General features: G+C 37.1%; 1 protein-coding gene, 1 long non-coding RNA gene and 1 pseudogene across 4 annotated transcripts in view; 1 reads left to right on the top strand and 2 right to left on the bottom strand.

The window, feature by feature from the left end:
* COL11A1 (collagen type XI alpha 1 chain) overlaps window positions 1-9,389 on the bottom strand; it is a 229,597-nt gene extending 220,208 nt beyond the window's left edge. The window contains 1 exon segment of the mRNA XM_070367586.1: window positions 9,250-9,389. Coding sequence (XP_070223687.1) covers window positions 9,250-9,355 — 106 coding nt within the window. The 5' untranslated portion in view covers window positions 9,356-9,389.
* LOC102276750 (superoxide dismutase [Mn], mitochondrial pseudogene) lies at window positions 931-1,584 on the bottom strand (annotated as a pseudogene).
* On the top strand, window positions 7,993-11,329 carry LOC138987220 (uncharacterized). Of its 3 annotated transcripts, XR_011463652.1 has the most exons (4): window positions 8,461-8,594; window positions 8,849-8,964; window positions 9,268-10,473; window positions 11,086-11,329. It is a non-coding gene; the product is annotated as an uncharacterized lncRNA (long non-coding RNA). The 3 variants fall into 3 exon arrangements; XR_011463653.1 differs by lacking the exons at window positions 8,461-8,594; window positions 8,849-8,964 and adding an exon at window positions 7,993-8,385 and having other exon boundaries at window positions 11,086-11,328; XR_011463651.1 differs by lacking the exon at window positions 8,461-8,594 and having other exon boundaries at window positions 8,612-8,964; window positions 11,086-11,328.
* Window positions 11,330-16,536: the final 5,207 nt, after the last annotated feature.

Here is a 16,536-nt window from a genome sequence, read left to right as displayed (position 1 = left end):
TACAATGGATAGGAATAGAATATTAAAAATATATTTTTATCCAAAACAATTCTATGGCTATAGACTATTAATCTTATTAAGCACTTGAAATTTTAAGTACTCCTTCTTAAAGATGGTACTTCATAATAACATAATTATATATGCAACATGCAATTTGCTTTCTAACTTGAAGAACTATCTTACTGAAATAATCATAATGCAATAAATATAGATAGGCTACTTTTCCTAATAGTCATTAAGCAAAATTAGACAACCCTTAATATCATACAAAACTGAAATAAAGGTTTGAAAAGTGATATACGACAGGGTTTTCTCAATTATTACTTTTACAGATTGAAATCAAATTTGAATTAAACTTTCCTGTTCACCAATAGACAAGTGAAATGATGATTTATGTTGCTGTCAAAGCAAAAATATGACTTCATATGGCATTTTATCAGTCATACTACTATGTTAAAGCAAACTCCAGTTTTAGAGATAGTATGGTCAACTGAAAGCTTCAAATATATAAAAATATCTTTGGAGAGAATGTGCAAAACTATTTTCCAAATGAGGAAAGCTGGAAAGAAGTAGCAATTTATTCACTTTCAGAGAGTGAGTAAAGAAAAAGAGGGAGGGGGACTCTAATCACTGTTAACAACATGACATGAGGAGGTCACTTTACACCACTCCAAGTTAACTAGATTTTAACCTTGTTCCAGTCTGATGAGCAAAGCAAGAAGGTAATTAGTAATCTAAATGGTGACTATATCATATCCTGTGTTCATTCTGGCATCTTGGCAGACACTAGGGAAAGAAAACTAAATCACAGTCTTTACCCTCCAGCAACTCCTAGAGGAAGGCTAATATATAAATGAAGAACTTTTAAAATAATTATAATGTGTCCTTTTTTTTTTTTTTGCAGACCATGTATCTTTCAGTTACATTCCCCTAGCTGATTACATTCAAACAGCTTTTAGATAATCACATCTGACACTTTATACTGAAGGTAATAAGCTTACTCCCATACATCAATCCCCCAAAGTGGAATAGAACTGTTGTTCCTTGTAATAGATCCTGATTAGAACAGGCAGCAATTTGTAAGTGTCCCTGTTACTTAATGAAACCAGGCCAACCCCAAGCTGAACCTTGAACACCTACAGACAAAGCTGTCAATTTCCCCTTTGTCAAAGGAATAAAGTAACACATGCTAGCTTCCATCCACTCCCCTTTGGTTTTCTGCCATCATTAAGGCTTAGATTTGTCCCTAAAATGGGACGAGTGACAGGTCCTTCACCATTGAAATTTAGCGTAAGCTGAAGAGTCACTTGAATTATGACATCATCTTTCACCAAAATCTCTTTATATTTTTCCTTGGTAGCATTCAAGTTATTTGCACAATTTACATGATATTTACAATGGTTACAGCTGCATGATTTGTGCATTATTGCTAGGCCCCAAGGCACCATAATCATAAGCATAGTCAGGGAGGCTGTGCAAAAGCGTTAAGAATATACAATAAGACTTTCCTGGTGGTGCAGTAGATAAGAATCTGCCTACCAGTGCAGGATACAAAGATTTGATCCCTGATCCAGGAAAGATCATGCCACATACCACATGCCATAGAGCAACTAAGCTTGCGTGCCACAACTACTGAGCCTGTGCTCTAGACCCTGTGAGTCACAACTACTGAGCCTTCATGCTGCAACTACTGAAGCCCACGTGCCTAGAGCCTGTGTTCTGTAACAAGAGAAGCCACTGCAGTGAGAAGCCAGGGCACAGAAATGAAGAGTAGCCCCAAAGAGTAGCCCCCGCTCACCTCAACGAGAAAAAGCCTGTGTACAGCATTGAAGACCCAGGGCAACCAAAAAAGAAATAAATAAAATTATTTTTAAAAACTATTTATATATAAAAAGAATACACAATAAAGTAAACATGGGCAAATGGTCAAAAGCAAGAGCTCTGGAGCAAGATTGTCTGGGTTCAAATCCTGGATCTGTCACACAGTAGCTGTACGGTCTTAAGTAGGACAATTAACTTATCTGTTTTTCAGTTTCCTTATGGGTAAAATAGAGATGGTAGTATTAGCTTACTTCTAAGACAACTGTCAGAATGAATGAGATTCTATACAAAAATGCTTACAAGGAGACATATGCATTCAGTGTTAGAGCTTCTATATCTGTCTGGAGTAGGCAGCTTGAGTTAAATTTTGAAGTATGAGAAAGTATCTGCTAGATGGATGAGAAGGAAAAATACATTCCAGGCAAAAAAGAATAATGCGTTCCAGGACAGGGGAGAAGATGGTCAAGAGGTTTAACATGCCTAGCGTGCAGGGTGCATGATGTTGGAGTGGGAAACCTGAGTCTGAGACATACAGAAGGGCACTCTACATCATGCTAGGCCATCTGTACAATACGTTTGTCCTCAAAACCAGTGAAGTATTTTGAAGGTTCATCAGCATTCAAAGAGTGACAGCAAGTAGAAGGCTGTACTTCACAGTTAGTCTGAAAAGAGAGTTAAGGGCAAATACCACAGGTGGCGCTAGTGGTCAAGAACCTGCTGGCCAGTGCAGGAGACGTGAGACCTGCGTTCAATGCCTGAGTCAGGAAGATCCCTGGAGGAGGGTACAGGAAAACCCACCCTAATATTCTTGCCTGGAGAATCCCATGGACAAAGGAATCTGGTGGGCTACAGTCCATAAGGTCGCAGAGTCAGACACAACTGAAGTGACTTAGCATGCACCACTAATACTTACGACTCTCCGCAGTGCTACCTAAGAGCACAAAGTAGGAAAATGTGCTAGAGCTTCTTACTAGTTTTGTCAGGAATTGCAACTACTGCTCTTTTGTAGTAGTCATCCTTTCGGGAAATTGTTTGTTAAAGTCTGAGTGAGAAAGGAAAGCCAACTGCCTCATACAGTCTAAGGTTTGGTCCTATAAGCCCGGATGTGAGTTTACCAGTCAGATAGAGGAAGGACGCTTCCACTGACATCCTATACGCTCAAGTTCTATGAATAGGGACCTTCATTGGACTGTACAGTACAGGGCCATTCAAGAGCAATTAAATTTGGTTAAAATAAGAAAGAAATGCTTTTTAAGGAGAAAAAGAAAAGAAAATGAAGGTTTGAGGGATTGCAAAAGTTGATTGTGCTGAAGCACTTTTACACAGGTTTGTTTTAGTTCTCAATTGTCAAGTCGTATTTAAACTGGTCTCTTACTCTGAAATACGATAACCTTTCTTTTCTCTGAGTTCTTTCTACTAAATTAATAGCACTGTCTCTAATTCCATGCGCAGCAAGCAAAGAGTTTATTTTACCAGATAACAGTAGGTCTGGTGATCAGCCAATGTCTAAAGAACCACTAGCCAAGTCAGTAGTAGGCCAAAGACTGCAACTGATAAATAGATACTGCTCACTAAATCACTTTAAAATTGTTTCATCTTCTCTACCCAAGAGTATTATTCATGTTGAGTTCTGACACAACTGAAAGTAAAAAAAAAAAAAAATCACAATTATCTATAAAAATAAAAGCATATTAGGGTTTTAAAAGGAGAAATAAATAGATACATTAGAATACAGAAGGTAGTTAAAAAAAAAAAGCAAATCCCTTTGGGTTCTGAATTTAATTGCAAAAGAAATCAGTAGAAAAAAGTCCAAATTTAGGAAATTCATTATAGCGTAATTTTAGTATACATTGAAAACTGCATTTAAAATAGACTCTTCAGGAAGAAAGCGTAAGAAGCAATGTAACTTTTTATAGCACCTGTGTGTACCTCTCTTCTTTGCTAAGGGACAAAACTTCAATGCTCAAAAAAAAAAAAGTTTGATTTCCTCTCACCACTTCCAGCTCAGGTCACATTTCCCCAGTATTAAATGGGAGAAGTGGAGGAGTAAAAGCAGAAATGCAGATCAGCCCTCAGTCCCAACTCTGCAGTTCCCTTGAATTCCTAAGATCACAAACCAACTGCACTTTCTCCAAAGGTGGACAGGAAGAAAAGTGCATTTAGGATATAATATAATTCTGGCTTTTAAATACCTAAACATCATCACTAAAAATTATATTGAATGATAGGGCTGGGTCAATATGTATAAAACCCTGTATTCATATAAAACAGAGTTAGTCATATGTAGAACTATTAATTTCCTTAGTATCTTCTTCAGGACCTTAAGGACATGTACTGAATTTCCCGAAAGAGAGGAAAAAACTTCATGGTTGAAATACTAGCTCTATCTTAGCCATTGCCAGCACCGCATATCATGGTAGCCCCTGAAAAGGAAGTATTTCTCTATAAATTAACTATCCATTTATTCCCAAAGTAAAAGGTGATTATGTACTTTTAGACACTTTGACAATCCAAAAGGAAAAACTTGAATTAGAATTTGCACTACTAAGCGCATCTGTTATTTTTTTCCCAAAGCTGACTGCTTGTTTGGAAAAAAGGTTATCTGTTAAACAAATAACCCGTATCAAGTAAAAATCAATTCATTATCTGACTTATTAATAAAAAACATACAATTAGATATAATATGTATCACCCAATCAATATAAAATCAACATGAAAAGAGAAATTTGACATTATTTGTCTTATTTGAAATAAACATATAACTTTCTTAGCTTCCTGAAAATTCAAAGTTGTACTGGGTCCTCTATTAGGAACTTTAGAGAGGGAAAAAGAAAAAACTATGTTCATAATCCAGCAACAAATGTATACAAAAATATTTTATAAACTGTTACACTTTTTACATTGATACAGATCTTATAGAATCACATAATTAGGTATATTAATAATACAAATTATCAAAAATTACCTATATCTAAATTTAGAACATTGAGGAATTATTAAATATGTTCTATAATCTCCTGTGTTTCTTTGATTCATCATTTTCACTTAATCTATCCTCACTAATCTAAACTCCAGCACATATATTTAAGCAATATATGTCATTCTACATTTCACAAATATATACAAATTAATAATTGTTTATTCTATTAAGTCTCAGACTACTATTATTTAAAGATACTTTATCATTTTTGCAGATTTCATCCTACTCATTTATGGAAAATCTTGACTATTATATGAATATAGTTTTTTTAGAGACAGGATTCAGTTAAGAATTTTTCTGTGCCTTAGTTTCCTCATTAGTAAAGTGAGAAGGTAGTATGGAGTTGCAATTTTTATAAGAATTTCTATCTCTAGCATTCTCTTTAAAAGAATCTAAATACCTTTTCTTCTTTTGAAAAATTCAGCTTTTTATTACACACTCTCACTGAAACTTGATTCAAATCCATTCATTATCACTACATAGGTAGTGCCTAAATAAGTTAACCAGAGCGAAGAAAAATGTCTCAGAAAAGAAACAAAATTTAAAAATAGAAAGACAACTACTTATTTTTTGTCAGAAATCCTACCCACAAATTTGAAAAGGGGGCCATATTTGCCTTGCTATATTTTAGTGATAACTTGAATAATGTGCCCCTTCAATTTTAGTCACAAATCGAAGCAAACATAGAAGCTAAAATTTAATTATATAAATCATAAGCAATCATACTATTTAGATATATACATTTCTCATTTTGCAACTTCATAATTTTATTTAAAACTCTGCATATACCTCTTACAGAATTATTTTTATAGATTTTAACAAAGTATTAATTATAAAGTTAATTGTCACATTAAAATATTAATATACTTAATATTAAAACTAATAGACAATTTTGTGAAAGTGTCTATAATTAACTAAATATATATGTGCCACCTAAACTAAGGTTATCTGTATAAAAGATTCAGGAAGATGTTTTTCATGAGCTACCTACTTTTTTTCAGTGTTTATTACAGACTTTGTTGATTTTGCTTTAAAAAACAAATGAAAACACAATATTAATAATCATAGAAGATACTTCATTTGCTATCAGAAGCATATCTGATTTTTAACTGATTTCTGATTGAGTAACCTAAGGGACAAGCTTGATCTCTTCCCAAAGTTGGATTAGCACATACTCTGGAAGCCAGCACCATTTCACCTGCTGATCCCAGGCACTCAAAACACTTCAGCAGGAATCACTACCAACTACTGACAAGCTTCAAAATTCTTCATAAAATTAATCAGTGTTTTGCAAGGCACAGTATTGGCTCAACCACCAAAGGTAGAATACCATTTTAATTAGCAACAAAATGATTCAGTCAGATATTATATTTTCTTTTTACTCAATTTAGCTTAACTCCTTTAAAAACTGCTAAAACCATCTACATAAAACCACCAATCTGAACACAGTCATGAGTTATAGTCACTATAAATTCCAGGTAAATTTCAGGTTCTATCTTAATAAGTACTGAACTAACTGAATATGAAATCTATAAATTCATGAGATAAAACATTTATATTAACCATAAGCAAGTATATGAAATATGATCCTGAAGTTAATGCAAATAAATATAAGAAATAATGCTTACTCTTTTCTTCTTATTAAACCATAATAAATACCAAAAATTTTTAAAGTAAGTTAAAGATTACTAAATTGCAGAGTTTGGATTTGCAAAGTAAAATAATATGACTGTGTGAATTCACTGACTTTCTTTTCATTCACTCCAAGAAATTTTCTTTGTAAGGTTTTCTCTGTAAGATGCATCAGGATCCTAACTACATATTTTTACTGCATATTTTTAGAGTCCAATTTATTATGAACCCAGAACTTTTTAGACTTAAGCATTTTTTAATCCAAGAAATACAAATTTTAGATAAAAGTTATCTTTAAATTATCTTTCAGTTTAACAGTCAGATCATACCACTGCAACTCAGAGAAATCAAATATATAATATATAGTATTATATATAAATGTAAATATATAGTATATTATATAGTATATATATATATATATATATAATTCTGGTATACAATACCTTATTTAGAAACTAACTCATTGTTACATCAATTGCAAATATAAAGGCTAGCATGAGAACTGGATGGACACTAAGTTTATTTTTCCTTTGTGTGATGATTCAGGCTGGTGTTTCCTTTTTAAGCATTAATATAGTATTTCCTTTTTGAATTTCATTAGGTGGTAAGAATGCCTACAAAAGTAGGTTTAAGTAAATATAGTTTCCTTCTAAAGAATAAGCACCTAGCAATTTGGTGAAATGAACACCAAATCTTAAACAATGTGAAGATCCAAATAACCATATAACTTTCAAGATATTTCATCAAAAATAACAAACAGAAACTACAACATGATCTTTAAAGTTCGCTACTTCTCACTTTAGATGGTTTTGTAATAATAGAGAAGTTTCTTTTACCACCAGTTATTTGATGTGGTACCAAGATGTTTTGTTTAAAAGAGTTTTAGGTATGCAGCTAGATTTAAATGAGAAAATTATGCATCACAAGTGTATAAATTTGACCTTTCTGATCTCCTAAGAGCTTTAAAGAAGCCCCCGTGTGGAAGTGAAACATCTTCAGTGAAATAATCCCTGAATACCTATAAGTCTCTCGAGTTTACAGTGCATCTGTCTTCACTGAAGAAAGTCTTAGTTTCCATATTAAAAACAAAAAGCTGCCATTATGATACTTGTCCCAAGTTTGGACGAAAGAAATAGCTGGAAAAGTTCAAAAGGAAACAGTATACCTGTTCTTCCTTAATCAAGTGTCCTTTTTCAGGATCATTGTACTTAGAAGGATTTTAGGAGGCCTTATATCCTGAGGCAGTTGCTTTAATTCCAAATAATAAAGAAAACCAGCAGAGGGCAGACCTGAGGACAGAACCGACCAATCCCGCTGGTGACCAGGTACCAAAGGTAAAGTGCAAACTTTTGATAGATTTCACTTTCAAGACTCTTCTATTTATCTTTTAAAATGTAGAAATGAATGAATCAGCATGACTTATTCAAAAATTCAAAGATAGTCCTAATGAGTCTCTGACTGTACTATTCGCCAGGAAAAGTCACAGAGGAATAAGCCATCCCTGCCTGCTCCTCAGGAAGGTGAACAATCACAAAGTGTGGGGAAGAAATACAGACCTGGCTTCGCAGAGTTCGGCCTCCGGGAGCGCTAACTCCCACAAAGGAGAACTCAGATCTTGGCACCCACCAGGATCAGACTCAGGTTTCTGCTAAAGCCTGAGCCTTTGGGGTTGACAATTTGTTTCTCCCTCAGCCAATCATCGCCGCCCTCCTTCTTACCCCTACTTCTCTGCACACCCCGACAAAGCTTGCTTTCCTACTATAAACTGTTTGGGCTCCCTTAACTCCAAAGGAGACCGTCCTCCCGCCAGCCGTGTCTACAGCACCTAACGGACCGCTCCAGCCAGATGCCTTTGCGGGGAAGGGCGGGGGAAGGGGAGGGAGAAGGCGGAGGGGAGGAGTGAAGTCGCTCTCCCTCCTCGGGTACTGACAGAGCTGCAGTCTTCCCAGCAGGTCTGGTCATTGAATATTTGGTGGTGCCACGTAGGAACTTTTCCTTACCTCTCTCCTCCCATCCCACCCCACGCCCCCTCCCCTTCCTTCCAATCCCTATTCCTCCGCCCCCACCCCATTTGCTTGGCGAGTTTCATCATTCTCCAAGAGAACTGCACGTCCAACCTGCAAGAAGAAGTTGAGGGTGGGGGGTCACAGAGGGGAGGAAGGTGCAAAATCCCGGGAAGAGTGTTCTTCCTATCTCCATCCATTTCTTTTAATCTGCCATTTTTTCCCTCTTACTATCTCTTCAAGATCACACACACACACACACACACACACACACACAAAGTATTCTCAGTCTTCAAGATTCATTCCCCCTGGTCTCTCTCAAATCCTTAAAACAGCTTGTTTCTCACTTTGTTCCAGACAAAGAACTTTATCAAGGCTCATTTTATGCCCTTTCTCTATATTCTCTCCTCAGCTCACCTTTAAAAAAGACTTCCATTAGTTAGAATCTGCAGAAACCAGATGTGTTCAAAGGTAGTCTAAGGACCTTTCCTCAGACAAAAGCTTTGTACAACTGCCTCTGTGTTCAAGGTAATATTTTTCCTCTTTTCAAAGCCCCTGGAAGGTGGTGAAGGGCATTTCAGCAGGCTCTGTGCCTGACAGATCTTTTTTCCTGCTACCTCTTCTCCCATTACTGTCCCGCCTACATCCATCTCTCTCACCAGTCTTCACTTCCAACCTGGTGGCAGCTACAATCTGGATTTTATTTGAGAGAATTGTTTGCGGGGGAGGGGTTGGAAGAAGGAAGGGGGGAGGGGCACAGAATGAGAAAGACCGACAGCAATCTCCCACCTCCCCCAAACCATTTTTTCTTACCTCCTCTGACCTCTCTAGCCTGGAAGAGGAAAGTCAGTGCGAGAGTTGTTATGGTGAAATCCCAGAGCCACCGTTTCGTTTTCCACCTAGAGGACCACCGCTCCATCTCCGAGCCCCGCACTCACAACTGTGAACTCAACCCACGAAATCGCGATTGCAGACCTACTTCGTCCCTTCCAAGGTATCGTCGGGGATGTTTGCTACACAGCCATTGGGGAGGGAGAGGGGTAAAAAGTCAAAGGGCTTTTTCTTAAATTTGATGGTTTGCTTCCTTCCTGTCTCTCGCCCCCTCCTCTCCCTCTCGGCTGGCCCCGCCGGTCGGGACCCTCCGATCTGTCCTCTGCGGGGCCCTGCCTTCAGACTGACGGCAGATGAGGGGCTTCAACCAAAAATCTGAGAGGACTGCGTGCCCCTAAAGGCTTCATGCCGTCAGTGGGCCGGACGAGAGGCTCCGGGCAGCCCCCTCCCCCGCCCACTCCCCTCCCGCGCCCCCCTTACCCCGGGCGAAACTGACAAGCCCGCTGAAGGTCAGACCCAATCACACGCCTAGCGGATGGCCCCGAGCCCGCCCCCCTTTCCTTTGCCGGAGAATCAGGTCTCCCCGCAAGCCCAGCCCACCAACCACCCTCCATCTCCCCACTCCTCTCCTCCCTCCTCTCCTATCCAAATCCCGGAGAAGAAATGGGAGGGAGTTACGGGGGACGCGTGCTTGGCTCCAGCACTTTGGGAATGAAAGGAATTGCAGGAGAGTCCACAGAGTTTTCAAGGAGCTTCTGTATTCAATAAAAACAGCTACTTGTCTACTTGCACCCGTCTGTGAGCCTCTCCTCGTCGGCGGGGGAGGGGAGGAGCCCAGCGTCTGAACCGCCACACCGCTGGAGTTTTGGGCTGCCAGCGGTAACCTTATCCCTGTGCAAAAATCTGCTTCTTATAGCAGACGTGGAACCAGCGGATTCACTGCTCTGCCTGCTCCGAAAAGCATTTTTTACTATTATTTTTAAACAGAGAATTAAAAGAAAGGGATGAAGGTGAGATGGAGAGACCCCAGAGGTCAAAATCCTTGATCTTACAGGGAAGCTCTCCTTCGAGGTCCGAAACTGACAGGTTTCTCTCTTGAATGTTTGAATTCTACGCTAGCTTCATTCAGAGGCAAGTCTCTTAAAGAACTGAACTGTACTCTGAGGCAGGAGGAGAAAGAAATATATGGGAGCTGACTTTAAGGGGGTGAGTAATTTAATTTTCCAACTGATTCCATATTGAACCAGGTTGAGGGGGCAGAGGGAGAGGAGAAAAGTCAGGGAAAGCAACTAGCGGAGATCTCAAAGCGTCTAGGCCCACAGCTCCTATAAGGGGCCTCAGGAGCTGAAAATATGGTCACTCCACATTGAAACTAATGAGAAGGGACAGATTTCTAAACTCCTTCTGCTTACTCCTCCTCCAAGTAATCCACTTAAACCTGGAGTATAGGTTCTTCAGTCATTTTTTCCTACATTTAAATTATCCCTTCCTATTGGCTCCTTTTTGTTCTTTAATATTTCTTAAGATGTTTCTCAAAAATTTTCTGGAACAGAGCCCAACAAGGTGCCAGCATACATTAGGGATTCAATAGAGATGGGTTGAGTGAATGAATACATTTTCGTGTTGGTAAAAACTGGAAGCTTTGGCCAGGACCTTTGCTGAGATTTTAAGATATTTCAAGGCTTAAGAGTTCTCAGCTAAGTTCATGAGATGCATATGTCCATTAATTTTTAGGAATCTAATTTTCTACTAGTTATCAAAAAATGGCTCATGACCCATGAGATTAACAAGATATTCTAACTATGTGGTTTAATTAAGAGATGAAGGTGTTCAGAAACTATACGAAGTCCAAGATGGAATTAATTGTACAAGGACGTGTATAAGAGACATATCAAATGAGGAAAGCAACTAAAAAATACTTTCAACATGACTGTTCACTCTGTGACAAAGAACCATTCCCACATCAAGAAATTTACTTCTTAAAGATAATAGGTTAAAAAAATACTTTGCATTGATAATGTTGCTGGCAGAATGTTTGAGATGCCTTATATCAGCTGCAGAGAAATATTTTCAAGTTGTTAACACAATTTAATAAAATAATTAAATATCATACAGTGTTTGAATGTGAAATGTAGGATTAAAAATTAAGAACCTTAAGGGGGCTGAACAACAATAAAGGGAAAAATATACTGAAATTTATCACCTTCATTATCCTTCATCTTCTTCTCTCTCTTTTTTTTTTTTTTTAGAAACAGTTTATTTTTATCTTCTCAAAATGACAAAATGAAAAGTCTGTTGGAATTTTCAGTTAACAATTTTTTTTTTGAAACCTGAATTCTTTTTGTCCAATTCTTTGTATATTTTAAAACTTATTTTCGAGGTCTTCTCTTAAATGTAAAATAGTAAAATGAATACAGAGTTTGGAAGTACATCATTTGTGAAGCTAGCAGAATCCTAAGTCAATGCAAGACCTAGAGAGGGTTCTAATGCTTGCAGGAATATGTAGAAATGGTGTTCCAAGCTGTTTTTCAATAGCTTTCCTGATTTATAGAGAATTCTATGGTCTGATACTGTTCTGGGAGGTGAGAAATGATGCAGTCAGTCTAGGAAGTCCCACCTTCTGGTCACATCTCAGGCCTGTTCACAGCAGTGAATGGGTCCTTTCAGGCAAAGTGGTTTGGGTGAATAGAGTTATTACTACCTTATGCTCTCTGTACTCTGTGGTCTGAATTCCTCTGGCCACTGCCCAGAGAAGCATAACCTGAGTCTGAATTAATGCCCTGGAAGGAAATATAGTGGATTCATAGTAAGGAATAATTAATATATCTTACCCCTCTAACCTGTAGCTATTAGCCAGGTCTGGAGTCTCCTAGGTACCTGCCCGTGAATTTACAGGAGATGAATTTAGTGGAAGGAAGCGTAATGCTAAAAGAGCAAAAGGACAAAGGGAAGCAGAAAGAGAACCACCTCACTACCTTCAATTTCACAGAGAATGACTTGTTTCCTACACCATCTTTCAGCCAGTCCTTGCCAACTATTTATACGTAGATTCAAATTATAATGGAATGCAACAGTTTTCCTGACATATAGGTCTTTTATTTGGAGCACAAGTATCTGTGTTACATTTCCCATCTTGTTACATTTAGGAAAATGGCATTTGAAGATATTTGTTCATGTTTGTATAATTTGCTCTGATTGCAAGTCTTTCAAAAACAAGATGAAAACAGTTTAGAGAAAAAATAGTCACATTCTTTGTAGTAGTATTTTAGATTGCCCATTTGGCCATATTGGCTTGTCTGGGAAACTGAGAGAATAATTTGATAATTGATTAGGGGCATAGTGGTATAGTGCTGTTCTGTGCTTAATCGCTCAGTCATGTCCAACCCTTTGCGACCTCGTGGACTGTAGCCCACCAAGCTTCTTTGTCTATGGGGATTCTCCAGGCAAGAATACTGGAGTGGGTTGCCATGCCGTCCTCCTGGGCATCTTCCCAACCCAGGGATCAAACCCAGGTCTCCTGCATTGCAGGCAGATTCTTCACCAGCTGAACTACCAGAGAAGCCCCAGTAGCATAGTGGGAGAACATAAATGTTCTAGACAATCTTCAGAGTTCATGGAGCTTTATTAAACATTGTGTGATGCTGATAAATCTCCCTTAATATTGTCAAAAATAGTCCCTAACAGAAACAATAATAGAGACTCGATTGTAAGACTTAAATTACTATGGGCAGAATTAGGTGAAAGAAGTAGATTTTTGAAAAGTTTCATCATCTTTGAAATGATTTGGCATTCATAAGAGAGAGAGAGAGAGATGATACATATATGAACAATCTCTCCAAACACACTAAAGCCATTGTATCTACTTAGACTTAGTGAATGAGAAATTATTACGGGGGTGGGAAACTCTTGCACACATCAGAAATACTTAATACATTTAAAAGAAAATCGTTGTTGAATGTAATCCCTCTCTTACTGTGCCTAATGGTTTGTCTTTCTTGCACTTTTCTGAACTTTAGGTCAATTATTTTAAGAAAGAAATGACTAAGCACTTTGACATTGATTTTACAGTTGTTTTTTTCCTAATACACGAGTGGCTAAAAATTAGTCTCTGTTTAAAAGTGGTGTTGGTTCCTCTTACCTCACAGATGGGCCACTGTATTATAGAAAGTTGGGGGTGAGAGAGGGATAGAAAAGTTTATTTTCATAGTCAGTCTAGCTCACACTTACCCCACAGTGATGACTGGATATTTTTCTGCACGTTATGAAATAACATACAGAACTTGAGAGGAATCTAAATTTAACACAAATCCATGATGAAAGAAAATCTTTATATGAAAAGTTTGGTCTGTTAGAGTGCTGAAGGAGTCAACTCAGAGATGATAGACCCATGCTGTTTAAAAGAAAAGTAAAATCAAATCTAAATGAACCCCAATCCAGCAAGGACAATTGCCTTGTACAATCATGTCCATCTGTGTTAAAAATATCCTGTGGTTAGCTATGCTCACTGAAACTATCATGGTTCTGCTAACAGAAAACTATCATGGTTCTTTTTCATAATTATCCAAAGATAACAAGAGAGGAAAAGAGAACAGAATGATTCAGAGTAAAACCTTAAATATCTGTTGGACCTTTGTCAAGATACTTTACTCTCTGTATCTTTTTTCTTCTTAATTGAATGGATTTGGCATTTACTAAGCTCCTGTGTCAGCAGAAATTACACAAGACTTTTCCGCAAAGTGTTGCAGGACAACATCAACATCTCTACCAATAGAAGTTGAAGATGGTATCTTAAACATTTTAGTGAACTACATACCATGGCCAAAGGAAGTTACAACATCAAGAATATATCCCAATGATGTTTCACTGTATATGGTGTCCCAACTATCATTTGAGTAGTAATTGTCTTGGCTGTTCCTAATTAATTCACACTGGCTGTTCCTAATAAAATAAGGTGGCTGAAGGTAAGGATTTTAGCTTATCTATAGGGATTATTTACTCTTTAAAATCTACACATAGCAATTTCATGAACTTTAAAATTTAATTTTGGTAGTAAAATGAGAATATGTAAATAATTTTCCTTTGATGCTTATTACTTCTTAATATAAATAATAAAACTGACCACATATATCAGTGCACTTTCCAAAATAAGTGAATCCTTTTTTTCACCTCAATGATGTCTATATAGAGTCATCCATCCCAATGGCATTTGTCAATATTTTTTATTTAAAATGAATATTATTTCCAGATAACCATGTGTAATCTGTTTCATGCCTCTGCCATATGTACCAATTCATTTAATTCTGAAATCAAATGCATGTGCTTCAAAAATCTGAAGACTCATACAAAACATATTTCTGAATTATAAACAATATTTTTGTTATTTTTATATGACAGTCTTATACATTTTCTTGTTGCCAAAATGAATGCCAAATATAAGATTTAAGGCTGGTGAATATGGTTAAATGTTGAAATAGATCTGATTTATTAAACATCTGTGATGAATAACTTCAACTTAATTTGTTTTGCAGATCTCAGCGTTTAATAATCCTCCCAATATTATAGTTCTGCCAGTATTAGTATGGTCAAATTATTACACATTCAAATGCTGGACAAACAATAGATCTTAGTTCAAAATTCCACAATCTAATCTATAAGTCTGGAAAATCATATATGAATTTAAATGATTGCAAAACAAGCAGGATTTACTATGAAGGAATACTTTTGAAAGCAAAATACTACTGTCACTAAAATACAAACATTTTTATTAAAAATACTTAATGCTTGTTGTTGTTGTTAGTCTTCATAACATCTTCATGAGGTAAGAATGTATCAATTTCCATAGTTATAAAGTGCTGCACATAAAATAAAGACGATATATAAATTATTTAAACAAAGGAAAACATATGCTAGAAAAGAACATTAACTTTGTTCTTTCTATTTCAAGACTTTGGGAGTTTAACTGTCAGGCTTTTATGCCAGCTCATGGCGTCATTCAAGTTATCTCTCAAAAAATGTGTATAACAAAATTCATTTATTCCATACTCAATGCAATTTCAAAATATATTTGCTCTTAAAAGTCAAATGTAGATAGCAATTCTGTAAATGAAGGCTACTCTCATGGGAGTTTGAATCCTCACTGTGCGACTTGCTACGCATGTAACTGATTGTCAGTCACACACCATTCTGAATCTTTGTTTCTAAATGTGTAACATATATTTAGCATCTACAGGCTTACTATAATGAATTTTTGAGATACTCTGGTGACTGGTACTGAGTAGTCCTCAGTAAAAAGCTATGTTTGAGCCTTCCTTGGTGGCACAGTGGTGAAGAGTCCACTTGCCAATGCTGGAGAGATGGGTTCAATCCCTGGTCCGGGAAGATCCCACATGTCACTAGGCCCGTGCACCACAGCTATTAAGCTTGTCTTCTAGAGCCCAGAAGTTGAAACTACTGAGTTCACATGCCACAACTATTGCTTCTTCACCAGCATACAAGTTTCTCAGGAGACAGGTAAGGTGGTCTAAAAATCACTTTTAACACCAGTATAAAAGTTAAAAAACAAAATGGTTAAGAATAACTAGCAACAAGAACTAGTTAATGAATACACAATATAAAAATATGTAAGTAGTGACATCAATAACATAAAGTATGTTTGGGAAATAAAAATGAGTTTTATAGGTTCCCTGGTGACTGAGACAGTTAAGAATCTGCCTGCAATACAGGAGACACAGATGTGATTCCTGAGTTGGGAAGATCCCCTGGAGGAGGAAATGGCAACCCACTCTAGTATTCTTGCCTGGAGAATTCCGTGGACAAAAGAGCCTGGTGGGCTACAGCCTATGGAACCGCAAAGAGTTGGACACAACTGAGCGAGTAACTAACTTAGCTTAAAGTTGGGTTGATATAGGTTTAAAAGAAATGCTATTCTAAATATAAGATGATTTATGTAACTCATGTAATATCATGACTTAAAACAACAACAAAAATATATATTTGAATTTCATCTCCATTGCTGGCACAGGACTCCTAAATCCCTTTATCACAAGAGACAAAGATCATTATATAATGCTAATAGAGTCATTTCATTAAGAAAATACAACAGTTACAGATGGCTCAAACAGTAAAGCGTCTGTCTACAATGCAGGAGACCTGGGTTCGATCCCTGGGTAGGGAAGAATCCCTGGAGAAGGAAATGGCAACCCACTCCAGTACTCTTGCCTAGAAAATCCCAGGGACGGAGGAGCCTGGTGTCCATAGGGTCGCAAAGAG

This window comes from Bos mutus, chromosome 3 (genome assembly GCF_027580195.1).
Source record: "Bos mutus isolate GX-2022 chromosome 3, NWIPB_WYAK_1.1, whole genome shotgun sequence".
Taxonomy (NCBI): Eukaryota; Metazoa; Chordata; class Mammalia; order Artiodactyla; family Bovidae; genus Bos; species Bos mutus.
This window is presented reverse-complemented; position numbering and strand designations above follow the sequence as displayed.